Source organism: Balaenoptera ricei, chromosome 11 (genome assembly GCF_028023285.1).
Source record: "Balaenoptera ricei isolate mBalRic1 chromosome 11, mBalRic1.hap2, whole genome shotgun sequence".
Taxonomy (NCBI): Eukaryota; Metazoa; Chordata; class Mammalia; order Artiodactyla; family Balaenopteridae; genus Balaenoptera; species Balaenoptera ricei.
Genome location: NC_082649.1, coordinates 58,049,643 through 58,075,388, shown reverse-complemented (window position 1 = coordinate 58,075,388; position 25,746 = coordinate 58,049,643). Strand labels below are relative to the sequence as shown.

Below are 25,746 nucleotides of genomic sequence, written 5' to 3'. Positions count from 1 at the left end.
GAAAAATCCCTGTAAAGCATGCGTGCGTGTGTGCATGCCCCAGAGCACTGGAGCCCCAGCACCTCACTCTCCACTTCTCCACCCTCACACTGGAGCAAGGGGGGACATCTATCCCCCGGGCAGGAGGGACCAGCAAGAAACAAAACCCTGCATGGCGGAGGGTATGGAGGGCTCAGTCTTTGGAATGTCACGGCCGACCCCTCCAACCCCAGAGGCCCACTCTCCCCAGAGGCGGACCTGCTGAGTGACCCAGACCTGAGAGCCCACTCACCATACCTTGTGAAGGCCACAGGCTTTTATTTTAGTGACCCAGGAGTCTCCAAGCAGGGTGCGCCAGGAGGGCCTCCCCGGGGGGCTCATATATGTGTCGGGGAGATGCCTGCAGGCAGGCATCTTGGCCACGTAGATGGAGCCGGCAGGGCCGGGGTTCAGAAGAAGCCGAGCTGCTTCTTCTCCTGCTGCTGCCTCCACTTGGCCATGCTGTAGAACTCCTCCTTGGACTTCCCAAAGATCTCTTGGAAATCAGAGTCTGAGAGATAGGACTGGGGTGGGGGAGAGGAGGGAGTGGGTGCAGAGGAAGGGTGTCAGCTGAGCCCAGAACCCTGTCCCACTCACCCAGAGGTGTCATCCTCTCCCACATCTCTCTGCCCATCACCCTATCTGCAACACACATCTCCTCGGGCAGCCTGCCCATTGCCCACCATCGGTGGGTCATGCCCTGGGCGCCGGCAGCTCAGCTTTATATGCATTAGTGCTGGGGCGGTGAGTGGCAGGGCGGGGGTCTCAGGCATCCACCTCCTTGTGGGCCGGGTCCACACCCTCCGGCAGGTCCTCAACAGCCTGGTGCCTCAGCTGTTCTCGGGGCAGGCTCCCGCTGGCCACGGATCCGGGGCTGCTGCTGCCGCTGCCCGCCTTGGGGCCCAGCTCCAGCTCGTTCTCGGAGCTGTCCTTGGAGCCCTTGAGGGCCGACAGGGCCAACGGGCCTGCCCTGCCATTGCTTGGCCATCTGGACAGCCGGAAGTTGTTGACCTCCTGTCAGGAGAGGGGACTCAGGCTGGGGAAGCTGGGGGATGGGCTCCCATGGGAGGCCACACTGAGCCCACCAGCCCTCCTGCCCCCAACTGCCACCCCGGCCCTCCACTGGCGCCTGGCTCCTTCCCTGCTCATCCTGCCCTCTGGCCGTGCCAGCCGAGCCCAGACCCCTGGGAGGCCCCGATACTCACTGCTGTTATCTCTGAGATGGCAGATACTGCTCCCAGGCCGCCCTCCACTACCTCCTCATAAGACTGATTGTTCTGGGGACAAGAATCAGGGTGGGGGCCGGATGGAGGGGCACCAATGGGACCAGATTCCCCCCACACACTGGAGGTCCCTGGGCAGGGCAATGGCTCCCCCCCCGTCTGCCAGGGCAGGCCCCTCTCCCAGGATTAGGGAGGGGATGGGGGGTTCAGGCCTCACTCACGGTCCATTTGTAGGGGTCCCACATGTGGAACCATCCAGTGAAGGTGGGAGGCTCGTGGCCCTGCTTGACTAGCAAGATAGGCGTGGCCAGGCTCCTCCCTGCTGGGTGGGTCTTCAGGTACTCCCGGCCCCAGGCCACGGCCTCCTGCTTCCACTCACTCGCAGCTGCCCCCAGCCACAGGAAGATCTGGGCCACAGAGGGGGGCTGGCCTTGGGCGGGTGGAGCTGACCACTTCCCTCCCAGCCCTGCCCATCATGTGGTCTCAGAACCCGATGCACACATTCCAGCCAACCAGACCCACCCAGCAGGCTGACTGCACACCCACACACCCGTAAATGTGCCAGGAGGTCTCAGGCATGCATGTGTGCAATCAACCCACACATATTTACTGAGCACCGACTGTGTGCCAGGCAATGTTCTAGGCACGGGGGACTCAACCATGAGAAAGAAAGAGACGAAATCCCTGCTCTTGTAGAGCTTTCATTTTGCTGGGGGAGACACAAAAATAAGTAAAATATGTAGTATATCAGATGGAGAAAAATAAAGCAGGGAAAGAAGAGAAGTGGGGTGGTGGTGGGGTGGATACTGTCATTTTAAATTAGAGTCAGGGAGAGCCTTACTGAGAAGATGACACTGGAGTCAAGATCTGAGGGAGGTGGGGGAGCAAGTCACATGTATGTCTGGGGGGAAAGTGTTCTGAGTAGAGGAAACAACAACCAGTACAAAGGCCCTGAGCACGCTGGCATGTTCAGGGAGCAGCCAGGAAGCCATGGTGGCTGGAGCAGAGCGAGCGAGGGGGAGAGTCAGGGCCACTGGTCACAGGGCTGGGGGAGGGGCTTTGGCTGCGCTCTGAGTGGGATGCGAGCCCAAAGGCCTCCTTGCCACAGTCACACAGAGTCCCAGGCACAGTGATGTAGATACACACACATATACACACACATGACCACAGATACACAGACACAACTGTCCATCACCACTCAGCCAGATGGCAAATCACAGCCGTACACTGTCACCCGTACTCACGCATAGTTGCACCTAAGCACAGTTACAATGGATCACACAGCCTGAAAACACAAGTAGCCTGAAACACCATCACATCCAGCCACACAGAAACATGATTACACGGTCACATGAACTCAGTCACTCAGGCACTCACACCTGCAGCCAGTTACATTGTCTCTCTCTCACAGTGTCACCAGTTATACATGGTCTGGTCACTTATAGCCAGTTCCTTGACCACACAGCCATTACACACAGCTGCACACACACAGGCAAATGCAGGCACACAGATAAATGACAATGAAAACACAACCATACAAAATTTATTGGATGCAGCCAAAGCAGTCCTAAGAGGGAAGTTCATAGCGATACAGGCCTTCCTCAAAAAAACAAGAAAAATCTCAAAATAAGCAACCTAACCTACCACCTAAAAGAATTAGAAAAAGAACAAACAAAATCTAAAGTCAGCAGAAGGAAGGAAATAATAAAGACCAGAGAGGAAATAAATAAACTAGAGATCAAATGCAGTCACACAGAGGCATCATGCACATGCACACGCACGTGCACACACACACACATGGTCACTTTACGGCCACCCACTCAGCACTGACATGTCAGCCATGGGCACTCAGTTGCATGGACTCATACACGCCCTTATAAAGCACACGGAGTTACACCCAACTACACAACCGGTCACAACCACACATGAGTCCCAGACACACAGCCACAGTCTCCCACAGGCTCCCTGGGTCACAGAGTCGTCCCTGATGTCTTATCCACAGTCACACAATTGCCCAGTCACTCAGTGTTACAGTGTCGTAGACAGTCACACACCCGCAGCCTTATATGCAGTCACATGGCTAGAAACACAAAGTCACACACACTCACACCCAGTTACGCAGGTGCAGACACCCCCCCATTCACACCCCAGCCAGGCACCCAGGCTGCCGCACCTCCTCCCAGGTGTCCAGTAACATGACATCATACTTGTCCAGGTCCTCTTGGCTAAAGAACACCACTTCCGTGAGGACCAGGGGGCCCGTCTGGATGGAGCACTCAAACAGTCGTGGCTGGAAGTCGGACACATCCTCGGGGAGCCTGGCCAGCATGGCACAAGGCCATGAGGGGCGCAGAGAGACCTGGGCTTCTGACCAGCCTGGGCCAAGCCAGCCCCCAGCACAGCACCCCTCTACCGCCCCCCAGGGGCTGGGACACCATGCCTCCTGGAGCAGGAGGCACCCGCTCCCCTCTGAGTTCCACCCATCTCAGGATCCACTCCCAAACGCCTGCCCTTCTCTGGGCCTCCGTGTCCTCGTGTCAGTGGGGAAAGCAGGTTAGGTAGTCTGTCTTCCCACAGGCAGCCGGGGTGCAAGCTGCCCCATGAATTTCCCGGGGAAGGAGCACGGGGAAGGAGGGGGTGGCTGGTTGAGTGCGGAGGGAGGGCCGAGCTGGAGCCCTGCCGCCCTGGGAGGGAGGAGCCACTGGCCCCACCCATGACCGGGAGCCCAGGAGCCAGGCCTCAGGCCCAAGGTGGGAGGACGGAAGCCAGGCTGAGAGAGGGCGACAGCAGCACTTAGGAGCTCAGGAGACTTGGGGGGAGCACAGCGCATAGCCGGGCCGCAAAGACATAAAGAGCGGTAGGTTCTCCGCTCCCAGTTCCCTTTGAGGCCTCACTCTGCCCTTCCTTCCCATACACACCCTTATCCATTTACACACCCCCCACACACTATTCTTGCACACTCCACACACGCTCCGGGGACACCACCCGTGGGGATTGTGCGGTGGGGGAATGCACTTTGCCCTCTGGCCCTCTGCCAATAGGACGGTCCAGGACGGGGACCGTGCAGGGAGCACATTCGGCCAGCAGAGGGCGCCACCGCCCTGCTGTCCCCAGCATCTTCCTGCTCCAAATTAGGGAGGAGGGAAGGGTGGGCTGTGCTCCTGGGAGCCCCTGGGCTGGGGAGCCACGAGTTCTCAGCTCTAGTCTGGCCTCTCCACCTCCCTGTGTGACCCTTAATCAGTCACCCACCCTCTGGGCCCTCAGTTTCCTCCTCTGGGTCAGGAGAGCACCCTCCTCCCAGTCTTGTCACCTCTTGCTCCTGGGGTAGGGCGCCCGGCCCCCCAGGGCCTCCCAGAAGTGGGGAGGCTCCTGACCCTCCAGCACCATTTCCTTGTCCTTCCTGGAGATGACGGTGACCGCTGTCCGTGCCATCTCACGCTGGTCACCGCTGCAGCCCTGGCAGGCAAAGAGCTGGGTCACGCCCTGCACAGGGAGGGGCCTTCACCTCCTGCGCCACATCCCCCACTAACAGGAGCCTGTGCGGAGCCGCGCCTGAGTCCCAGGAGCCCTGGGCTCGTGGCGGGGCACACGTGAAAGAGTGTCTCCCTTCCTCCCCCTCCTTCCTCTGTCTCCTCAGCTGATCAAGGTCACAGGGACCGGGAACCTCTCCAGGTCCAGAGCACAGGATGGGGACCTCCAGGCTTGGAGATCATTCATGGTTTATGCTGAAGATCAGAGAAAACCCTGGCAATCTGAACTAGGCCTCCTTTTCCCAAGAGACTTGGGAAGGGACATGGTCTCGGCACGAGGCAGGAAGGAGGGGAGGCAGCCTGGGCCTGGCCTGGCTCTGACCCGTGGATGCCCAGGTCCACCCATAACTTCCCCCAGGTCCCAGAAGGGACACTGTGGCCTCTCCCCCACCTCCCTCCGGCCTGAGGCTTGACTTGAAGTCAGCCTCCGCTGCGGAGTGGACCCTTCCCTGGCCTGGCACCGCTGCCCCAGGAGTAAGTCAAGTGGTCATTGCTGGGGTACCTTCCCAAACCAGAGGTAGCAGAGGCCGGCTGTGGCCAGCAGGAAGATGTCGTTGGAGTTGAGGGCTGAGGCACGGGCTGGTACCTCCAGGGTCCAGGTGTTGTAGCTGTCGGTGCCTCGTACGTGGAAGAGCCTTGTGGCGGACGCTGGCTGCCCCTTCCCATTGTGCCCAGCGCTCCCCTACGAGAGGGCTGGGCCTCAGGCTGAGGCAAGGGCTCTTGGGGCCGCCTTCCTCTCCCAGTGGGGGCCAAACTGCCTCGGCACCCAGGGCCCCCTCTCTGGAAGCCACCTCTGTTTTCTACCCTCTGAGTGTGGAGCGTGAGGATCCCATCGGTCTAGAATAGGGAACCACGCCCTTTCTAAACAGACCCCTCACCCAATCTCCGAGGGGTCAGAGCATGGATCCCCCAGGCCTTGAAGACGGAAAGTGGGGAGCAGCTTTGCCTGGGTGTGACCCCAGGTAAGGCCCCGGCTCCCTTTCCGTTCTGCTTCCGCACTTGTGCGTCTGTTCTGTGGCTGCCTCTGGGGATGGGGGAAGAAACTCAGGCAGGGGTCACCCTTGGAGCTCCTGGGCCTCGGACAAGCACCAGGAAGCCAAGGGGCTACCGCTGGGCCCCTGACCTGCAGAGACGGTGCTTAGCACATGCGTGTAAGGGCCATGGGCGCATGGAGGAGTGGAGAGGCTGCGGCCACAGCAGCAAGGCGGGCCCTACCTGGAAGATCACCAGCTGGCCCTGGAAAATGGTGAGGAAGTGCGGGGGCTCGCTGCCCATGGTCACGTGCTCCTGCACCAGGGCTCCATGGTACTGGAGGTCCAGCTCCTCGGCGTTGCCCTTCAGGGCCTTGATCTCGTGTGCGGCGGCCTGGAGGCCCTGCGGGCAGGGGTGGTGAGGGCCTGGCACAACTCCCAGACCCCACTCTCAGCTCCTCAGCTCTGGGGCTTGAGGGTGCCCGCCACCCTGCTCAGGCCGGCGCACCTGCCACAGGTACAGGATGTACTGGACGAGGCCCATCTTCTGGTATGTGTAGAGGACAAGGTAGCAGTTGCCTGCGCACAACTGTCCGTGATGCGTGGGGTCCACGGGCTGCCTGCATGAGTCCTGGATGTACCACACCTGGGGAACAGGGGACCAACAGGCAGGGGTGGTGCCTCCACCTGAACTAGCCCACCCACCCTGTGTCCAGCCAGGAAGCTCTCTGCAGCTGGGGGCATGCCTCATCTGTGCAAACGGGCTCCCCTCGAGCTCTGTGCCCACCCTATACTCTGTGCTTCCGCCAGGGACCCCTGGGAGCCACATTTGTGCCAGCCTGTTCTCAGCCAGGACTCTGAGTTGGTGTGTGGTGCCTGGGACAAACAAGTGGTGAGGACTCCAGAGGCTGCCCAGGCTGCCAGATGCCACCCCAGCCTGACCCCACCAGCCACGGCCCTGCACAGCTGCTCTCTGCTCAGGCCAGGGCAGCAGAAGCTGGGCAGAAGCAAGGCCTTGGAGCTCTTGGAAAAATTTCCTTTTTTCAAGTGTCACTTAAAAAAGCAAACCCTGTTCAAAGACTGAAAGGGAAACACTTCGTCACACTTAATGTGATGTCCTGTTCCTGTGGGTAGCCGAGCATGGGCCCTGGAGCCAGGCAAACCCTGGCTGAATCCCGGTCACCCACGATGGCAGTGAGACCTTTCTGAGCTTCAGTTTTTCCCACCTGTGAAGTGGGGGTAACAGCGCTCACCTCGACATGGCAAGAAACAACATCTGGGCATCCCGTGGCCACACAGAGCCTGACAGCAGTCTCTGGAAGAGACCAGAGCACCGAGAATCCTGCTTCTGCAGAAGAGGCTGGCTGCAGCCACTCGCCTCCAGGAGCAGCACTCACCTGGCAGCCAGGCCTCCTGGCTCGGGCGCCCCCTCTGGCTGCCTGTCCCCGAGCCTGCTGCGGGGGGCGTCCCCTCCCTGCCTTTGTGCTTGGGGCCTGGGCTGCAGACCCCTCCTTCCTTCCTCCCTTGCCCTTCTCTCCGCTTTCCTGTTTCTCCTGTTCTCTCTCTCTCTGGCTGCCCCTCTGTCTCTCCCTGGGTACCCCATCTCTCCCTGACCCCCTTTCTCCTCTCCCTGTGCCCTCACCCCTCCCTGCTCTGCATCCCATCCCCTCCTCCCTCTATTCGGTCTCCTCCGCCCTCTCTCTCTCATTCTCAGTCTCTTCTTCTTTGTCTCTCCCTGTCCCCCCAACCTGTCATCCTCTCTCCCTCCTCTCCCTCCTCCCCCTCCAACCGCCCCCCCCCCGTCCTCTCCTATCTCAGTCTCTCCCCACTCACTGCCACTGTCCATCCATAGTAGGGCAAACGTCAGAGGGCACCTTGGAGAAACAGTATTTTCTCTGACCTCGGCCTACCTTGAGAACTAGCGCGCCTCACACAGGCCCAGCTGTCCTGTTCCCACAAGCTCTCAGCACCCACACACCAGCCTCGGGGCCAGGTGGGACCACAGCTTTAGCCCCATCTTACATATACAAAACTGAGCCCTGAAGGAATTAAGGGTCCTGCCTGGGGGTGACCCAATTAGTCAAGATACAACCCTGCCCTGTACAGAGCCTGGAAGGAGCCCCCAACCTCTGCATCTCCCAGAACATTGGTCTGAGACCAGACGGCTGGCTGACAGGGTGTGACTTTGTGTTGGGCGTGTGGGGCTGTGATCATGTGTGATGTAGAGTTTGTATGCTTACATGTTTGCAATTGTTTGAATAAGTGCAATCACAAGGTGTGAGTATGTGTGTCTATATTATAATATGTATGTGTCATACATATGACAAAAGGGCACAATTAATTGTCCGAATGTTACCGTGCTGGGTGCCATGAGTGTTACCGAGCCAGTGGCCGTGGCTGCGTGTGACTGTACGCGTGATGCGTATGAGCTGGCAGGGCGGAGGGTGCGTGTATACGTACCCATGCCCCGTGTGTCCCTGATTGTGTGTAGATGTGCACCTGGGCGTACCTGGGTCACTTTAGCAGCCATAAGGTTCCTGAAGACAAAGCCTACACCTGTGCGCCCATCTTCCCCCAGCCAAGCCAGTGCCCCTCACCTCCACCTTCCCAGAGCCGTCGTCCACCATCCTGAGCTGGGCCGCCAGCTCAGGATGGCTGTGCAGCTTGCCCACGTCCAGTTTCACCTGAAGTAATTTACCTGAGGGTGGGACAGAGGGTGTCACTGGCGACGTTTGCCCTGTCCCAGACTTCGCCTCGCCCAGCCAATCACGCAAGAAGCTCCCTCCGGCCACGCCCCCTCACCCTTCCCGTGTAGATTCTGGGCCCCGCCCAGGCCCCGCCCCGCCCCGCCCCGCCCATCGCTCAGGAAGCCGCGGCTCGGAGCTCCGCTCCGCCGTCCGGCCACGCCCCCTCACCCATTCCGCGGAGGTGCTTGTTCTTGCGCTGCTCCCCAGGCCACGATCGGAAGAGCTGCTTGAACGCGGCCGACTCGGCGCCTTGGTCCACCACCTCCACATTGGTGTAGCTCGGGTAGCCCTTGGCCTGGATGAAGCCCTGGGCGGGGTGGGGCTCTGTCAAGCGTGTGGCCCAAGGGCCCACAGCCCCGCCCCACCCGCAGGACCCGCCGCTCACGCTGCGGGGCCAAACAGTGCGCTGAGCAGCGTTAATTAACTGAGCTCATGACTGGCTTAAGGAGCTGGCTCCGGCACTACCGACTTCTCCGAGGTCCCTGAGGACAGGTAGGGTCCCGTTCGTCCGGGCCTCGGGAAGGGCCAGCTATGACCACCCGTCAGACCCCAGGCAGAGCCCTGCCTCCCCTCCTGGAAAAGGAGGGAGCACCCAGTGCTTGGAGAATCCTCAGACCTCAAGGCGGGTCCCCCACATCCCCCTTTTACACATGGTTTCTTGGATGCTATCTGGTCTTGCCCCCCGTCAGGGCCCCCAAGGCAGGCCACAGCCCGCAGTACCCCAGAGAGGGGCCCTGTGTTCCCCCTCAGACCGTTGGGCAGAGCTGTGTCTCCGCCCTCAGACAGGGCGGTGGGTCTTCAGGCTTAGACCCCAGGGCAGGGTTATGTCCTCCTCCATCAGACAGGGCTCCCAGGTCAGGATGTATCCCCCTCCTGGTCCCAGGGCAGGACTACCTCTCTCTTTAGACCCCAGGACATGGATGTCTCCCAGCTTAGGTTGCAGGGTAGGGCGGTTTCCTCCCTACCCAGGAACCAGGGCAGCGCTATGTCCCTCTAAGACAGGGCCCCATAGCCTCACCAGAGCCCTGCTGAAGGCAGCCTTTTTCTCCTGGAGGCTAGTCATGCGTCCCTGCCACACGTAGATCTTGAAACCACCCTGGTCCAGGATGCAGCAGTCCTGGGAGCAAAAGTGGGGCTGGTCAGTAGGTGGTCCAGACTGGGTTGGGCTTGTGGAGCGGGTGGGGAGATGGATGGGATGGCTGGGGCCAGGCGTGCCTCACCTCCTTCTGCAGTAGGTCTTGGGCCAGTGGGCAGGTCGCCAACTCCTGGATCACCACATCCTTGCCCTTCTCGTAGACACTAGGGGACAGGCATCCAGATGCGGGCAGCTCAGCTCCTCCCGGGCCTGGCTCCACTCCAGCTACCACTGCCCCTCGCACCTCCAGAGGCAGAAGGTTTGGGGGCTGGGGGCCCAGGTTGAGGTCCTGACTGCAGCCTTGCTGTGAAGACTTAGGCAGCTCCCTGGCCCTCTCAGGGCCTCAGTCGCCCTGTCTGTACAATGCGTTCTCAGAAAGGCAGCCATGCAAGAGCACAGGCTGGGTCTAAGGTCCCACATGGCCTGCCCCAGAAACCCATGAACCTTTTCTAGAGGGCTTCCTAGAGACACCGTGTTATTGCAGTAACGACGGGCATGCACGCCTGGGCTATTCCACCCACCCTGCCCGCTCCCAAAGCCTGCTCACTGGTAGAGGCGGACATTGGCCTTTTGCAGTTGGTCAGTACTCTTGCTGGGCATGGCGGTGTGCAGGTTGCCCACTCTGCAGCCCAGCACAGCTTCCATGATCTGCATGAGGTCAGTGGCTTCAGCCTCATCATCCACCACGCCAATCTGTGCACGGCCACCACGCTCCCTGTTCTGGAGGCTGTGGGTCAGGGCCAGGCCCTGCGGGACAGGACCTGGCAGTCAGAGCATCCCCAGAATGCCCCCCCTCACCTCTCAGACAGTCCAGCCCAGAATCCTCCTGTCACTGCTCAGCTCCCAGAGGCTGGGGGCCAGGGGAGGTATCCCCTTATCCTGGCATCCAGGGGTAACACCAGTTCAGGATCTGGACTCAGTTTGTAGGTGCTTCTCAGCTTCTTAGGCGAGAGCGAAGCCCACCTATTGGGGTAGCTGGAGGACGGGCACCTGGAGGACCACCCCTCTCCCCGAGCACTGCACCCCTTAGTTCCCGGGGCAGACACTGACCCGCGCCTTCTCAGCAGTGCTGGTTTTGGGCCCATTCCACTGGATCATCATCTTGCCCAGGTCTAGCAGGAAGATGTCACTCTTATTAAAGCTGTGCCAGGAGAGCTCCACCTGCCAGAGCCAGGCGTCAGGGAGGGAGACAGTGTGTCATACCACCCGCACCCAGGTGGAGGGGCACTGCAGCCTGTCCTTGCCCACGTGCGCATAGCTCAGGTGTGTCACTTATGTGCATGAAGCTGTGTGCAACTGGGTGTATGTGTGAGTGTGACACCACTCTGATGGTGTGCAGGCACACATCCATGTAAGCATGTGAGAACTTGAGCGTCACTGTGGACGTGGCTGGGTGCATCTCTGGGCATGTGTAAGCGTAGGTTATGCTGCATTTCACAGGGTGTCCGTGACCAAGTGCGACACTTCTCACTCAGTGCAAGTCTACAGCAGTACATGCATACACAGACACATGGATGCAAGTGGGGCGCAAGTATCAGTTTATCCACACGTGTAGATGTGTGTGTAGGTGAACATCAAATGTGAAGAAGTGTATGAGCTCCTGGCTGACAGTGCATGTGTGCCTGTGTGGGGGACAGTGTGTTATCTGTGGAAAAGGGCAATTATCATCCCAATGCTTTGGAGAGTAAAAGTGGGAGCTCTGAATGATTATGTCAGGCTAACAGGCAAAACCTGGGGCTGCATGGTGGCGCTGCATGACCGGGGATGTATGATCACTAAATCTGTGGGTGACACTGCATGAGCCTCGGTGGGATTGTCTGTGAGTCACAGAGCTGCCACATACCATGCAGGCAGTAATGTACACAACTCAGTGTCACCATTCACATCGCAGGCATCAAACTCCTGACTGTTCATTACACTGATGGCAGAAAACCGTCTTGTTCTCACAAGATCAGTATTTTCCATCAATATCCTGACAGACGGAAGTAAGGGGCACTCAGGTCTAATTTGCACAAGGGCACTCTATGGACCGAGTGGCATTAGGGCTAACAGTGGAGACACTGGGTGTGTCTATGGGTGACAATTATGATGTGTATGAGAATGTGGGGCTGTGCACCTGCCCAAATCATGCTACTTCCCACTGTGCTGCTTACCAGGGCCAGCCAGGTGCATCATCTTGTCTGCCTCACCTCCTTAGTTCTCAGTGTGTCCATGGGACAGATGAGGAAACAGAGGGTCAAAGGAGCTGTGGGAGGGGTGGGGCTGGAAGCCTGGCTCTGCCTTCTCTCTCCTCATCAGGATGGGCCATCGGGGAATGCTGACCTCCCGCGTTCCCCCCACTGTCCCCACCACGCTCCACACTTCCCTACACTTCAGGACACGCAGTCCAGCTGAGTCCAAGGTCAGGTGGCATCCCTGGCAGCTCTCACCTCGCTGGCTGACACGTGCTTCCCCGCTCTGATGTGCAGCAGCCGCTGGATGTTGTACACGTTGGTCTCCACGTGCTTGAGGGCAGAGGCCAGGCCTCCCTTCCGGTAGCTGAGGAGAGCATGGGGTCCCACGTGAGACCGTATGCTGCCATGCGCAGGGGTGAGTGCAGATGTGCGCACCTGCATGCACGCATGTGGGGACACACACGTGCCTGTTTAATACGTGTGTGCAAGTAGATATGAACACGTGTGTACAAGCATATGGGGGCAGTAATGTGCATGTGTTTATCCATGTGTAGATACGTGGACACATGAATGTGTATATACATGTATGCATGTGGGGTATAACGTGTATCTGTTTATCCGTGTGAGTACAGATGTGCGTGCATGGAATTCACGCAACCGCGTATATGTGTGTAGGTGGACATGAATACTCACCGATGTATGTGGGTGCCCATCTGTAGGTGGACATACATGGGGTGGCGTGTTTTCTGCATGTGCATGTATACATGTGTGCATGCATTTATGTATATACTATTTACACATATCAGGTTCAACAGAAATGATCAAATACTGGCAATTTCCTATGGTTCGACCTAATATATTGTAATTGTTAATTAAATAAATATTTGAAGCAATTTACAGCAAAAGACATATTTCTATTGGGCATAGTAACAGAAAAGCAAACTCAAAAACAACACTGGGATCCACTCCTGTGTATACACCCAAGAGAAATGAAAAACATATGTCCACACAAAAACTTGTATACAATACTGGATGGTGAGTAAACTTACTGCAGTAATCATCTCACAACATATGCAAGTCAAACCATTATGGTGTACACCTTAAACTTATACAGTGCTGTGTGTCAGTTATATCTCAATAAAACTGTGGGGAAAAACCACCCAAAACTTGTATACAAATGTTAACAACAGTATTACCCATAACAGCTAAAAAGTGGAAACAACCCAAATGTCCATTAAGTGTTGAATACATAATTAAAATGTGGTATATCCATAAATGGTGGTGTATAATTCTATTTAAGTAAAATGTCCAGAAGAGGGAAATCTATACAGACTGGGGCAAGGGAGTATTGGGGGAAATGGGGAGTGATGCTAAAGGGTACGGGGCTTCTTCTGGGGGGATGAAAACGTTCTAAAATTATAGCGATGGATCCCACAAGTCTGTGAATACACTAAAAATCACTGAATTGTATGCTTTAAATGGGTGGGTTGTATGGTATGATTTGTATGTCAATAAGTTGTCACCCGCCCCCCTCAGAAAAACCACCCCACACACTGTGATGAGGGAGACAGTTGCCCCAGGCCGCCAGCCACCCCACGGCTCCTGCCCCTCCCAGCCCGCTGCCCGCCTCACTCACATGATTCCAGGGCGGAAGTAGCTGCGAAAGCAGGCGGATTCGTGGCCCTGCGCCTCGCGGTGCTGCACGGTGGCGCCACCCAGCGTCTCCTGTAGGTGCTGCACGAAGGAGCCCGCCGTACCCTGCGCCTCCACACCCGCCTCCTTCCCGACCCAGTAGTGCAGGTCTTTGGGCGCCCCCGACGTGGCCTTCAGGCTCTGGGGGACCGAGGGCCCAGGTGTTTGCGTCTGTGTGTGTGGTGAGGGGCTGAGGTCCCAGGAGTGGGGTGGGGCCCGAGGGCTGGGGCGGAGATGGAGACCGAGGTGGAGGATGTACGAAGGGCTGTGGGGAGACTGGTCAGGTGCTTCCACCGACAGGAGACGGAGACCGGGGAGGGAAGGGTGAAGAGGCCTCAAAGGCAGCAGCCTCCGTATGGGATGCGATTCTTGGGCTCCCAGACTGCCTTTTCCCAGGGCGGAGCTTAGTCTGCACCATGGAACCCCCAAAGGGCCAGCCCCCACCACCACCACCACCGCCCCCCAGACTCCTGAAGTGCTCACGTGCAGGACGATATAGCAGTGCTCCTCAAAGAAGTTCCCATAAGCCCGCTCGGGGACCGGCACCATCTTCAGGTTCTGGGAGAGGAGGGCGCCTAGTGACAACCTGGGAGACCCCGTTCCCCCCAGCCATGACCCTGCGGGGGAGGGAGAGGGAGCTCTGAGTGGGGGGCGGGAGAAGCCTGGTCTCAGAGACCTGCACACTGTCTTTACCACCAGCTCTTGTGTCTGGTCGTGCAGCTCACCTCAGTGATCCATATGTGGAGGTCCCTGTGGCTCCCGATGGCTGGGAGGCCCCCGTTGGTGTCCATCCTAGATCAGGAAAGAGTGAGGGAGGGAACAGGAGCCAGAGTCCTCAGGCCCTGGCCGCCTGTACTCCGGGCTCTAAGCAAGAGCTCTCCCCACGCACAGCTCTCCAAAGACCCTTCATCATAGCCTGAGCCTCTCATGAGGAGGGCTGTGTAAACAAAAGGGCCAGCACACCAGGATGGGTACTGCAGACGTCGGCACAGAGGCTTTGCAACAGGGACCTGCCTTGTCGTCTGTGCTTGTGCTCTTGAAACAGGGCTGAGCTCTGTGGACAATGATAGGCTTTGAGTCCATGGACAACCTCTGCAAACAGACAGGGAGCTTGAAACAGGCTGTGCATACAGACAGGATCTGCAGCCAGGGACAGTCACTGTAGACAGTGATAGGCTTGCAGCCAGGCGAGGGCTCTGCTAGTCACAACAGGTGCTGTAGGCAGGGACAGACTCTGCAAACAGGGGCAGGGCTCTTGAAGGGAGACAGAGTCCTGTAGACAAGACAGGCTCTGCACACAAGGCAAATAGGCGTAGGTCTTTCAGACAGTTAGGAGATAGCCATGCAAAGAGACACAGCACCTGCAGAGAAAAGGGACAGCTTCCTCAGACCCAAGAAAGGGATGCAACAGGCACAGGTTCTCCTGACGAAGATGAATTCTGTTGACAGGGACCACCTTTGTAAGGATGACCTACGTGAAGAGACACAGACTGGACCCAGGGAAATTCAGACAAGCTGGGCAAACAGGCAAAGGTTATGAACGCTGAGAAAGGCTCTACAGACAGTCCCGGGTTCTGCAGGTATGGAGGAGCTTTGCAGAACTGGGAAAGGCTTTGCAAATGTGGATGGGGACAAACCCTTAAGACAGGGACTCTTTGCAGAAGGGACAGGCTCTGCAGATATGAACAGGCACATAGATAGGCAAGGCTCTGCAAAGAGACACAGCATCACCAGTCAGAGAAGTGCTTGCCAGACAGAGGCAGGCTCTGAAGCAGGCAAAAGCTCTCTAGGCATGGTCAGGCTCTGCATGCAGGGACAGCCTTGGGAAACAGCCTCAAATCCTGCAAACAAGGAGATCGGAACAGACTGGGCAAGCAATCGTGAGCTCTGCAGAGCAATCCGGGCTCTGCAAAAAGACACAGGCTCTGCAGACAAAGCCTGTATAGACAGAGACTTGGCAGACTGGGATAGGTTTTGTAAGCCCACACAGGCTCTGCAAACAGACAGCCTCTGTTAACAGTGACAGTGTCTTCAGAGAGGGCAGGATTTGCTGAAAGGAGCCGGCCAGGAAATCAGCTCCATGTTCCAGCACAGATGCCCCAGACATGGGCAAGATCTTAAAACGGGGCTGGGTTCTGTAGAGAGCCCAGGTTCAGCAAACAGGGACAGGCTTTAGAAAAGGATGAGTTCTAGAGACAGATAAAGGCTCCATGAATAGGGACAGGTTCTGTTAACAAGTACACATGGAATTAGGAGTAGACTGTGCAGACAGGCATGGGCTCTGCCAACAGGGATGTGCTCTGTTGAAAGACAGGGGTGCTCCCAGACCCAGTGACCCGTGGCGGTGAAAAACTCTTCGTAGGAGTAGAGCCTGCAAGCAGACAAGAGTTTCGATCCAGGGAAGTTCAGACAGGCTGTGCAAATAGGCAAAGGCTCTGAAAAATGTCACAGACTGTACAAATAGGGCTCAGGTTCTGCAGACAGAACAGGCTCTGAAATAGGAAAAGACTGTGAACAGGGACAGAGTCTAGAGACAGAGATACTCCCTGCAGAGGAAACAGGTTCTGCTGACAGGGCCAGGAACTATAAACAGACAATGCTTTATAGACAGGGACAGTGTCTTTAGGCAGAAAGAGATGTCTCAGCCAAGGCCGCAGGACAAGCTCGGGAGACAGGGATAGGCTTGCGTTCAGGGCCGCTTCTGCAATAAAAGCATATCTGATCCATGAGAAAAGAGGGACAGACTGTTTAAAAAGACCCAGGTTCTGAAAAAAGACACTCTCAAAACAGGCTCAGGACAGAAAGAAGCTCTGCAGATAAGACAAATGTTCCGCAAACCCAGGACAGACTGCACACACGGACTGTCTCTGAAGGTGACAGACTCTGCAGCAAGTGACAGGCTTAGCTAACATGAGCAGTTTGCATAGATCAGACCAAAACATTCTCAAATTCTTGAAACAGAGCTGAACACTTAATACACACAGACTGCAAACAGCCACTGGCTCTGCAAACAGCAACTTTGCCGTGCTCCGTGGTTCTGAGTGTGCCATGAGAGAGAAGCGTGGAATGAGAGGGATCTGGGGAAGAAGGGGGCTCTGGATTTTGTTACATGTTGGCAGGTGACTCTCAACGACCCCGGGCTTCCCTGCACCCCTCCTTCAGAAACCTCTGCGTGAGGTTTGGTCATTCCTTCATCCGTGGAAATTCTTTCGACGTGTAACCTAAATCCTGCCAGCTGCAACTTTTCCTTCTTGCTGCTGCTTTGCCTAATAGACCCAGAAGTCCCTTCTTTCTGAATTTCTCACTCCTAGTGGCCCTGGTGTGGTGTTCACTCCTCTCCCCTCCCCTCTCCACTCCACTCTAGCCGTGCTGTATCAGCAGGAGGAACACCCTTGACCCTGCATGATCGGGGAAATGAAGTGGGAGGGGAGATACAGAGTTACAGAATCAGAGGCATAGCGTGACAGGTGGCACCGAGTGGCCCAGCTTCCTTACGCCTTTGTCCAGGCCAGGCCCAGGCCCTGGTGAGCTCACAGTGGGAAACACCCAGCCCTCTCAAAGAGGGCCAAGATGGCCATGGATGTGGGGTGAGGTGGGGTGGGAGAGGGAGCTGCCCAGAACAGGGTGGGCAGAGGGGGGTCCTGCCGGGGCTAGAGCTGCCCCCCTGAACCCATACTGGAGACCCTGTGTGCTGATGGCCTGGCCTCCCTCACTAGAGCAGAGGATTCCGGGGCCAGGGGCTTGTCCTCCTGTTTACTGCCGGCTCTTGCTGCCTGACACCTGGCAGGTCCTCAGCCCATGACTGCAGGAGTGAAAGCGGACAGAGAAGGGAGTCACCATGTGCTCTAACTGCACCCAGAACTGCTGTTGCAGTGATGGCCTGTTGCTGTGACAGTGACATGAGTGACAGGCAGACACGGTGACCATGTAACGGTGGTCTCAAGCAACAGGAAACATGTGATGACATCAAGTGACAGGGGTAGTGACATTCGGCGGTGACGGGCAGAAGCAGTGATTAGTGACAACCACCAGGGCACAGGCAGGCAGTGACCAGAGGTACAGACTAGGAGCTGTAACTGTGAAATAGTGACAGAGTGACAGGAAGACTGCTTGGCTCAGCACAGGGGTCCCCAGGGCTCCCTGTGGGGCAGGGAAGTCAGCCTGTGGCCAGGAAGTTGGGACTGGGCTGGTTTCACGGGGTGGGGACAGCATCATCCCCAGGGAGCTTGGAGGGTGCCCGCATATCCCGTGCCAGCCTGCGGAGCCAAACTCTCAGGCTCCCAGGGCCTGAGGCCTCATCCCATGTAACCTGTCTTCCAACTGGATTCTGGGGGGACGGAGAAGGGATGCTCAAAGGGTGGGGGCCCTTCCCTCCCCAGAGTGCCCCTTCTGACCCACCAGGCTTTCCCACCCGAGGGTGTCCCCTCTTCCCCTTCCATCACCCACCCCGAGTGGAGACCCTCTACCAGGTATCCTCTCCTCCTACCGGAAGCCCCCTCCTCTTCCCTGGGGGCTCACTCCCTCCAGCCGTGGCCCCCTTCCTCTCCCAGATGTCCAGCTCCTCCTCTGACGTGCCCTTCTGTCCCGGTGCCGCCTCCTTTTCTGGGTGCCCTTTTCCTCCCCCCATGCATCCTCCCTCCCCAGTGCCCCCTTCTCTCCTGATGCCCCTCCACCCTTTCTGTGCTCCCTTCGTCCTCCAGATGCCCCCTTCTTTCCCCTGGAGCCGCCCTCTCACACCCCTTTCCTTCCCCAATGCACCCTCTCTCCCCTGGCCTCTTTTTCCCTTCCCTGGGTTCCCCTCCCACCCAGGGGCCCCTGTCTCTCCCTCGGGGGCCCCCTCCTTCCACACCCCCCGCCCCTCCCTCTACCCAGAGCCTCCTCCCTCCTCTGGTGCCCCTTTTTCTCCCCTAGGTGTGTAACTTCCGCCTCCTGAGGATCCTGCGAAGGGGCGGACCCTGAGGTCACTTTGCCGGACTTCCAGGAAGGGGGCGGGGGGCGCTGCCTGCTGGAGTGGGAGGTACGGACAGGGCCCCGGCCCCAGGTGTATGGACTCTGGGAGACAGACATGCCCCCGCCCCATAGAAAATCTGACACTTTCTTGCCTCTGAGGGTCGCTTTGGTCGCAGCCTCCCTGCCTCCACCAGTGTTCTCACCTGCTGGGCTGCTCGCTGCCTTCCCAGTTCTGCCGGCCCCTCGGCAGCCCCGAGCCCAGTGACCCCATGTGGTACACCCGATTTGGGGCAGCCCTCCCCACCCTGCCCCCCCCCCCCACCCCCAGTCCCCTCCTTGCCCGGCCTACCTGCTGGAGACTGCTCGCTCCTTCACCCTGCCTGTGGGCAGTGCTGGGCCTGGCTCAGGGCCAGGCTCTGCCCATTGCCCTCCCCAACACTGTAACTGAATCCCTGTTCCCGCCCAGCAGGACACGCCCCAGCACTTGTCGGGCTGGGACATTCACACTTAGTCAATCAGTTAGTCAGTCAACAAATATTGACCCAGCTCTCTGAGAGCCAACCCCTTCCCCTGGCTGGACTGCCAGGCCTCACCTCCTGGGTACCGGTGGCCAGAGAGAGCGGGGGATGGAGGCCTGGGCTGCACCAAGATGTGGGGTGTGGAATCCACTGTGACTTCCCTTCTGAGAGTCCCTGATCCCTGACCTCCAGAAGGCCAGGCCACCCCAGCAAACTTTAGGAGGAAGCAGCACCAAGGCTGGTTCGGGAGGTCGGCAGTCTGGCTCTGCGAGACCCAGATCACTTCAGAAGGTGGGGGAAGGTGGCCAGGGCTCTCTCTTGCATCTCTGCTGCCCTCCCCACCCCAATTCGGGCTCGCTGCCCGGCACAGCCCTCCCCAGGGAGCCCTGATACCATCGTGGGAGAGGCCAGTCCAGCCCTTGCAGGGAACACGCCGCTTCCACGCCTAGGCTGCCCTCTCCTTTCCTTCCTGATTGTGGGGTGGGGGAAGAGCTGGAAAACAGAGCCTTCCAGAACCTCCAGGGGCACAGCCATCCTTAACTTAGACCACAGGCCTCAGTCCCAGCCACGGTGCAGCCGGTGTGGATGCCCCTTCCAGTGTGGGAACACTGCTAAAAGCTGCCATCCGGGGCTACCCTGGTGGCGCAGTGGTTCAGAATCCGTCTGCAATGCAGGGGACACGGGTTCGATCCCTGGTCCAGGAAGATCCTACATGCTGCGGAGCAACTAAGCCCGTGCGCCACAACTACTGAAGCCCACGCGCCTAGAGCCCGTGCTCCGCAACAAGAGAAGCCACCGCAATGAGAAGCCCGCGCACTGCAACGAAGAGTAGCCCCTGCTCACCGCAACTAGAGAAAGCCTGTGCACAGCAACGAAGACCCAACGCAGCCAAAAATAAATGAATAAATTAATTAATTTTTAAAAAATTCCTTAAAAAAAAAAAAAAAGCTGCCATTGGTCCCAAGACCCTTTCCCCATGTCCAGTCCTCACCCCCACTGCTCTCTGTCACAGGGTGGGGGGACTCCAGGAAATCTGGGTCCAGCTGTGCCCAGGAGGACCTACTGCCGGTGTGTGACTGTGTTTAACAGATAGAGTTACTGGGTCCCTGTGCGTGAAGGGAGGCCCGTGTCACAAGGCACTTGGCCAATCCCTGTGTGTGTCTGTGTGTCTGACCTGTGTGTGGGAGAATGCCTTTTTGAGCCTCTGTTCCTTTTTGTGACTGTGCGTGTGGCCTGTGAGGTGCCTGCGTTTGGCTCCACCTCTCTGCCTGTGCACACCCGTTTCCCGACTCCTTTTGTCTGGGGCCCAGCGAAATCTCATGCAGTCACTTCTCCCCACCTCATCTCAGTTTCTCTCTCAGTCCACCCTGGCTGGTCTTTGTTCTTCATTCCCTGGAAATGGCCCTTTCCTAGTCCCCAGAGCCCAAAAGCTGGGGCTTGGCTCCTTGTCTTCACCTTACCTTTCCCCTCCACCAACCAGGGACTCCGCTGACCAACCCTTCCTTTTGAAACCTCCCCCAGCCCAAGTTTTCTTCCCACGGCACTGGCCGCCTCCTTTGGGGCCTTTAAATGTCAGCAGGCACAAGCCTTCACTCCTTCGCCCGTCTCCTTTCTATTTTTTTCCCAAGTTCCAGTCCCCAGGCTGTAAACACCATGGAAACGCTCTCTTCTGATCCTGACTCCCACCCCTCCCGAACTCCCCCAGCCTCCATCTATCTCCTTTATCTGGTCCCATCTCTCCTGGCACGTCTGCCCCTACGCTTGACATCCACGTCAGGCCTCTCTCAGATCTACCTCCTCACAGCCTCCGGAAATGGCAGGAACATCCAGTTGCTCAGGCCCCAAACCTGGGAGCCATCCTCGGTTCCTATTCTTCCCTCACACCCAGCAGACTGGCCAGAGGCTGGTTCATCTGGGCCCCTGAGCCTGGACAGCCCTCTCACAACTCCTGCCCTGCTCTGGGAAGCAGCCTCTCACACCAGCTGGCAGCACGAGCTCCTCTCTCGGTCTCCCTGGTCCCTACATCCATCCTCCCGCCGTAGCCAGAGGGATCTTTCAACCATAAATCAGACCATGCCACTCCCCTGCTTCAAACTTTCCAGAGGCTTCCCTAAAATCAAATCCCCAGTTGCCTATCCCTCTGGCTGCATCTCCTATCACTGTCCCCAGTTCTCACTTCATTCCAGCTACAGGATTCTTGCGTCTCTTAAGACGCCGACCTCATTCTAGTCTCTGGACCTTTGCACTTGTTGTTTCCTTTGCCTGGAAGCCTCTCCCCTACATCTTCCCATGGCTCACTTTCCACATTCTGGACTCAACCAAAATGGCACCTCCCTCTGCCCTCGTTGTGGGCAGGACACCCCACCTGGCACAATGCAGCCTCAGCAGCTTAGTCGGGGGGGGGGGGGGCGGCGCACAAGGACCTCTCCAAGGCCCCTCCCCTTAGACTTCTCTGGGTCTCTAGGAAGTCTCTCATAACTGCCCTACTCCAGAACCTCCCCACCCTGTAATCTGTGACCCAAGGCCCGGAGCGGTGGCAGTGGGCCCAGGGCCTGGCCTGGGGTCCAGATGAGCAGCATTGTTTTGTGTCTGGTGTGGACAAGCTCCATGGGATCAGGCCCTTGGCACAGAGAGAGGAAACTGAGGCCCAGAGCAGTGATCACAGGCAGCCAGTATGCTACAAGGACGAGAGGGTACCCGGCCTCTCCCTTCATCCTCCGGAGCAAGAATGGAGCTCTGTCAACCCCTCCTCCGGTTCGGCCACCCTCCCACGGATCCGGGCTTGGAGTCAGAAGGGGACTGAGCCTGGCTTGCCTCATCCAGCACCGCCCTGGCCATGACCCCCTCGTACCACTGACCTCTTCCTGCCCCGGGACGCCGCGACCCGCCTCCACCCTCGCCCCGCAGTTCCCAGGGTTCTCAGCGCTACTCTGTTCCTCCCCGCCCCCCACCCTCCCACCGGCTTATCTCCGAAGGCCCAGCCCCCTCGGCATCGGTGTTGACAAAGGCGTCGGAGAGCCTGGAGTGGGCGGGGCAGGCGCTGGATGCCAGCCCCGCCTCAGGCCCCGCCCCTCCAGGCCCCGCCCCCACGTTACCTGCGCTCTGGTTCCCACCTCGGCGTCCTGGTGTCCCAGGTCTCATCCGAGTCCTGTTGCCTCTCGTGGAGACCGGGTCCCAGGTGGCCGGGGGTGCGCCCCTCCGGAGCGCGGACAGGACCTGGGCCGGGGAAGGGGCTGCCTGACTAGTGTCCTGGATCCCACGGCCTGGAAACGTCCGGTCCTACGCCCTTGAGGAGAGCGGCCTTGGGCCCGCGTGGGTCCCCTCCCGCCCCCCAGCTGGCTGCAGGCCGCGGAGGAGCAGTGACACGGTCACCAGGGCGCGCACGGTCCGAGAGCGACTCCCCCGAGGGCGCCATGGGAACGGCCAGGGCCCGAGGAGATGGAGCCTGTCCTGTGCCTGCGGGGGCCACCACTCTTAGGAGCCGTGCGGAGTGCCCGAGGCCGAGGACGGCCCAGAGAACAGCCCTAGGTCTCTGCGAACGAGAAGGTGCCGTTGCCTTGCGTCTCCTTGGCGGGGAATGCGTGGCCCTGCGCAGCCCCCGTGCACCCACCCCAATTAGACACAGCTGGGGCCAGGACGGTACCCTCCCTACCCCCTCCTCCCGCCAGGTGAGGTGTTCCCGGTGGCTTGTGCGATCCACTGCTCCAATGTGAAGTGGGGGTAGCTACTCTGCTCCCCACCTCACTGTAAAAGCAGGGAGCTGTCAGGCATCTGGGGCTCTTATTGGGACTCCCTCCTCACCCCTGCCTTGGGAAAGACTCCCAATGTCCATATGGTGTTTTCTGTGTACTTTTCTGAGTTTCCTGAATTTTTTGCAATGAATACATAACATCTTTCAGGTAAAGCAATATATGCCATTCCCCCTAAGCGCTGCCCATAGCTCCTCTGCCATACCTGGAGGTGTCAGGCCTGGAAGAGTTTTGGGGGACTTTCTTTTCTTCCATAGCCAGTCAGAGTGGGGGTTCTCAGCCCTGGTTGCACCTTTGAATCATCTGGGCACGTAAAAATATGATGCCAACCCTTAGAAACCTGGGCTGGCACCGGTCCTCTGAATAGGTGGGAAGGGAACAGGTCATCAAGAGGTCACTTGCTTGGGACCTGGCATACTAAGAGTTCACCTCCTGATGTTTTCTTGTTTGAGCACCTATCACCTCTGTATTCCAGGACCTGGTTAGGAGGCTGGGGAGGGTGGGGAGGAGTGGCTGGGGAAAGCCCACCTGGGAAGACAGTCTGCTGAGTTTATGGATAAGCGGCACAGTCTGTGTAACCTGGGATGCTGGCGTGGCACACATTTCCTGTGCCAGGGCTGCCTGTGAATCAACAGGTTGCTCACGGCCCACATTCACCAACTGGCATGGCCACTAGCCTGATCTCCAAGGAGAACACACTGGACCCTCAGGCCTTCAGGAGGAGGCTATGCGGGCTCTAGGTTTCCCACCCCACACCTCCCTTACAGCACCCTCTCCTAACCCAGTGATTCTCAGTTCTGGCTGCCCATTAGAAACCTGAGGGCCCTTAAAAATACAGATCCTCAAGTCCACCCCAGACCATTTAAACCCAGCTTCAGTGGCAGTGACAGTTCTCAACCATTTTTTTGCTTGTATGCAAAGGTGGGGCCTGGGGGCAATGCCAGAGAAGGCAAGGGGAGGGAGAGGGCTAGGGAGCTGAGCGAAGGAGAGACAGAGGGACAGAGAGGGACACAGCCTAGGAATCCAGAACCAGGGAGGAAGCTGGGGTGACCGCTGTGGCTGGCCAGGTGCTCTACTGTGGAGAGGGCACCTAGGGGCATGGCACAGACTAACTGGGGGGGGGGGGGTTGGGGTGTGTCTCTGGGTAAATATTAGGTTTCCTGGCCTGATATAACACTGTGCCCTGTGTTCTTTGGGATGAATATACATGCCTGGCAGAACCCTGTATCCCTAAGACAGACAGAATAGACTGCAGAGGACTGTCTCACTGGCCTCCATTTTCTCATCCACAAAATGGGGATAAGACCCATCTGCTGAGCTTGTTGACCCTGGTGTTTCTCGTTATCTGGATTAGGTATCATTATGAAGAGACAGTCCTTAGAGTGGTGAGGCTGTGCCCAAGGCTCTGCTGGGACTTCCTAGCAGAGGGGCAGGGCGGGGAACTTGCAGCCCCTTACCTTCTCATACAGAGGGCTGGGCTGAGGGCAATGTTTCTGGATGTCCCAGTGCGAGAAAACTGTTTTGGATATCCTTACTCTCTTCCTGGTCCTTTGCCATGCTTCATCTGATAACCACAGCACCTCAGCCAGCGTATGCGAGGGCTATGGGTTTAGGTACCACACGCAATGCCTGTGGCTCTGAGGGGCTGGGGTGGGGGCTGTGGTTTCCTCAGGCTGCACTTGGAAGCCTGTTGGTAGGGCTGGAATCCTTGGGGGATGGTGAGCCAGACCGCTTCTGTCTGGGGAGATGAAGCCAGGGTCCTAACACTGGGCAGAGTGGTTTCCTAGCTCCCCTTGGAGTCAAGGTCCATGGCTCCTGAGATCCTGCTCCCATTGGTCCCTGCTCTTCAGAAGCTGGGGCACCGGGAGACCCAAGGTGCCGGTGTGAGGCTGTGCAGCTGGGAGAGAACAGAGAACAGAGTGAGGAGAGGTGCTAAGAAGCAGTCCACCCACAAGAGAGCGCAGTTTCATGTATTTATTTTTGGCAGGAAGGAAATCATTGCAAATCTCTTGACTGACAATGCTCGCCCCTGGAAACGTGCACATTCTACATGTAGTATTTCCCCAGTGATGCTGGATTGTTTACACATTCAAATGTCCAACAGAAATCCATGACTACCCAGACACCAGCATCTCCACCACTTGGTGGGGGGGGTGTGTGTTTGTCTATAGAGAAGCTCCCTGGAGAATGGAACAGGAACAGACACCATCAAATTTACAGTAAAATAGGAACAGAGGCAGCCAGTTGATTTTGCACAGGTATATGCAAGCACTTCAAACCATCCACTCTTCTCGAACCCTGGCATGCCAACTGTCCATCACAGCACCTTTAAAAGCAGAGGCACAAACGTCACGAGTGTTTGACCATAGGGCTGTGTGGTTCTGGATTTTATGAGAAAGCCATCTTTAATATACAGGGTCTTAAAATGTTGCCAGGTTATAGACTTATACAGATTTCCTTTTTATACAAGTTCAAATGCTGCAACCATGACAAATCAGTGTCATTAGGGCATCCTCATGTCTCCAAAATCATCTCATCAAAATTGCACCACATCAAAGGAGTTTCCCCATCAACCATCAGCTATGACACATAGTGCTTCTTTTTAGGATACAGATGCATTGTTTACAAACAGCTAATGGGTGAAACCACGGACCGACACGTAGGATTCCAGAGCAATGGAAGACAGAGCAGTAACAACCTCAGGTGTGCCTGGGCACCTCCACTCAAGGCCCGGCCAGAGATGTGATAACATCACAGTCTACGACCCACAGAATCCTGTTCCAGATCTTAATGTAAAAAATATTTTTCCAGGAGACTATATTTTAACCTGGTACCAAAAGGACCATGGAAACTCAGGAGGTCAGATTTCTCATTTGGCTGAAGAGTTGGGGGGTGTTTTGGTAACATGGGAAGTATATGGCACAGAGAAATAGCTGATAGGTTTCATTAGGTTTTAAAGCCCACAATTTAATAAAAGGTAATAATTAAAAACAATACCCGTATTTACCTTAAAAAACATAAACCCCAAACATTCATCTC

General features: G+C 57.4%; 1 protein-coding gene across 8 annotated transcripts; it reads right to left on the bottom strand.

The window, feature by feature from the left end:
- Positions 1-275: 275 nt before the first annotated feature.
- On the bottom strand, positions 276-24,592 carry VILL (villin like). 8 transcript variants are annotated; one of them, XM_059939181.1, is made up of 22 exons: positions 24,165-24,592; positions 22,913-23,010; positions 22,054-22,174; positions 14,216-14,282; positions 13,974-14,048; positions 13,435-13,631; positions 12,054-12,162; positions 10,675-10,785; positions 10,172-10,371; positions 9,710-9,788; positions 9,508-9,606; positions 8,658-8,796; positions 8,340-8,440; positions 6,251-6,388; positions 5,987-6,145; positions 5,274-5,453; positions 4,552-4,697; positions 3,415-3,559; positions 1,463-1,648; positions 1,224-1,295; positions 796-1,032; positions 276-542 (listed from the first exon to the last, which is right to left on the bottom strand). In XM_059939181.1, the coding sequence occupies exons 4-22, from the start codon at positions 14,279-14,281 to the stop codon at positions 429-431; spliced, it is 2,553 nt and encodes an 850-aa protein (XP_059795164.1). In that variant the 5' UTR covers position 14,282; positions 22,054-22,174; positions 22,913-23,010; positions 24,165-24,592; the 3' UTR covers positions 276-428. The 8 variants fall into 8 exon arrangements, with proteins under 8 accessions (XP_059795164.1, XP_059795163.1, XP_059795165.1 ...); XM_059939180.1 differs by lacking the exons at positions 22,054-22,174; positions 22,913-23,010; XM_059939182.1 differs by lacking the exons at positions 22,054-22,174; positions 22,913-23,010; positions 24,165-24,592 and adding an exon at positions 21,817-21,875.
- Between the last annotated feature and the right edge of the window lie 1,154 nt (positions 24,593-25,746).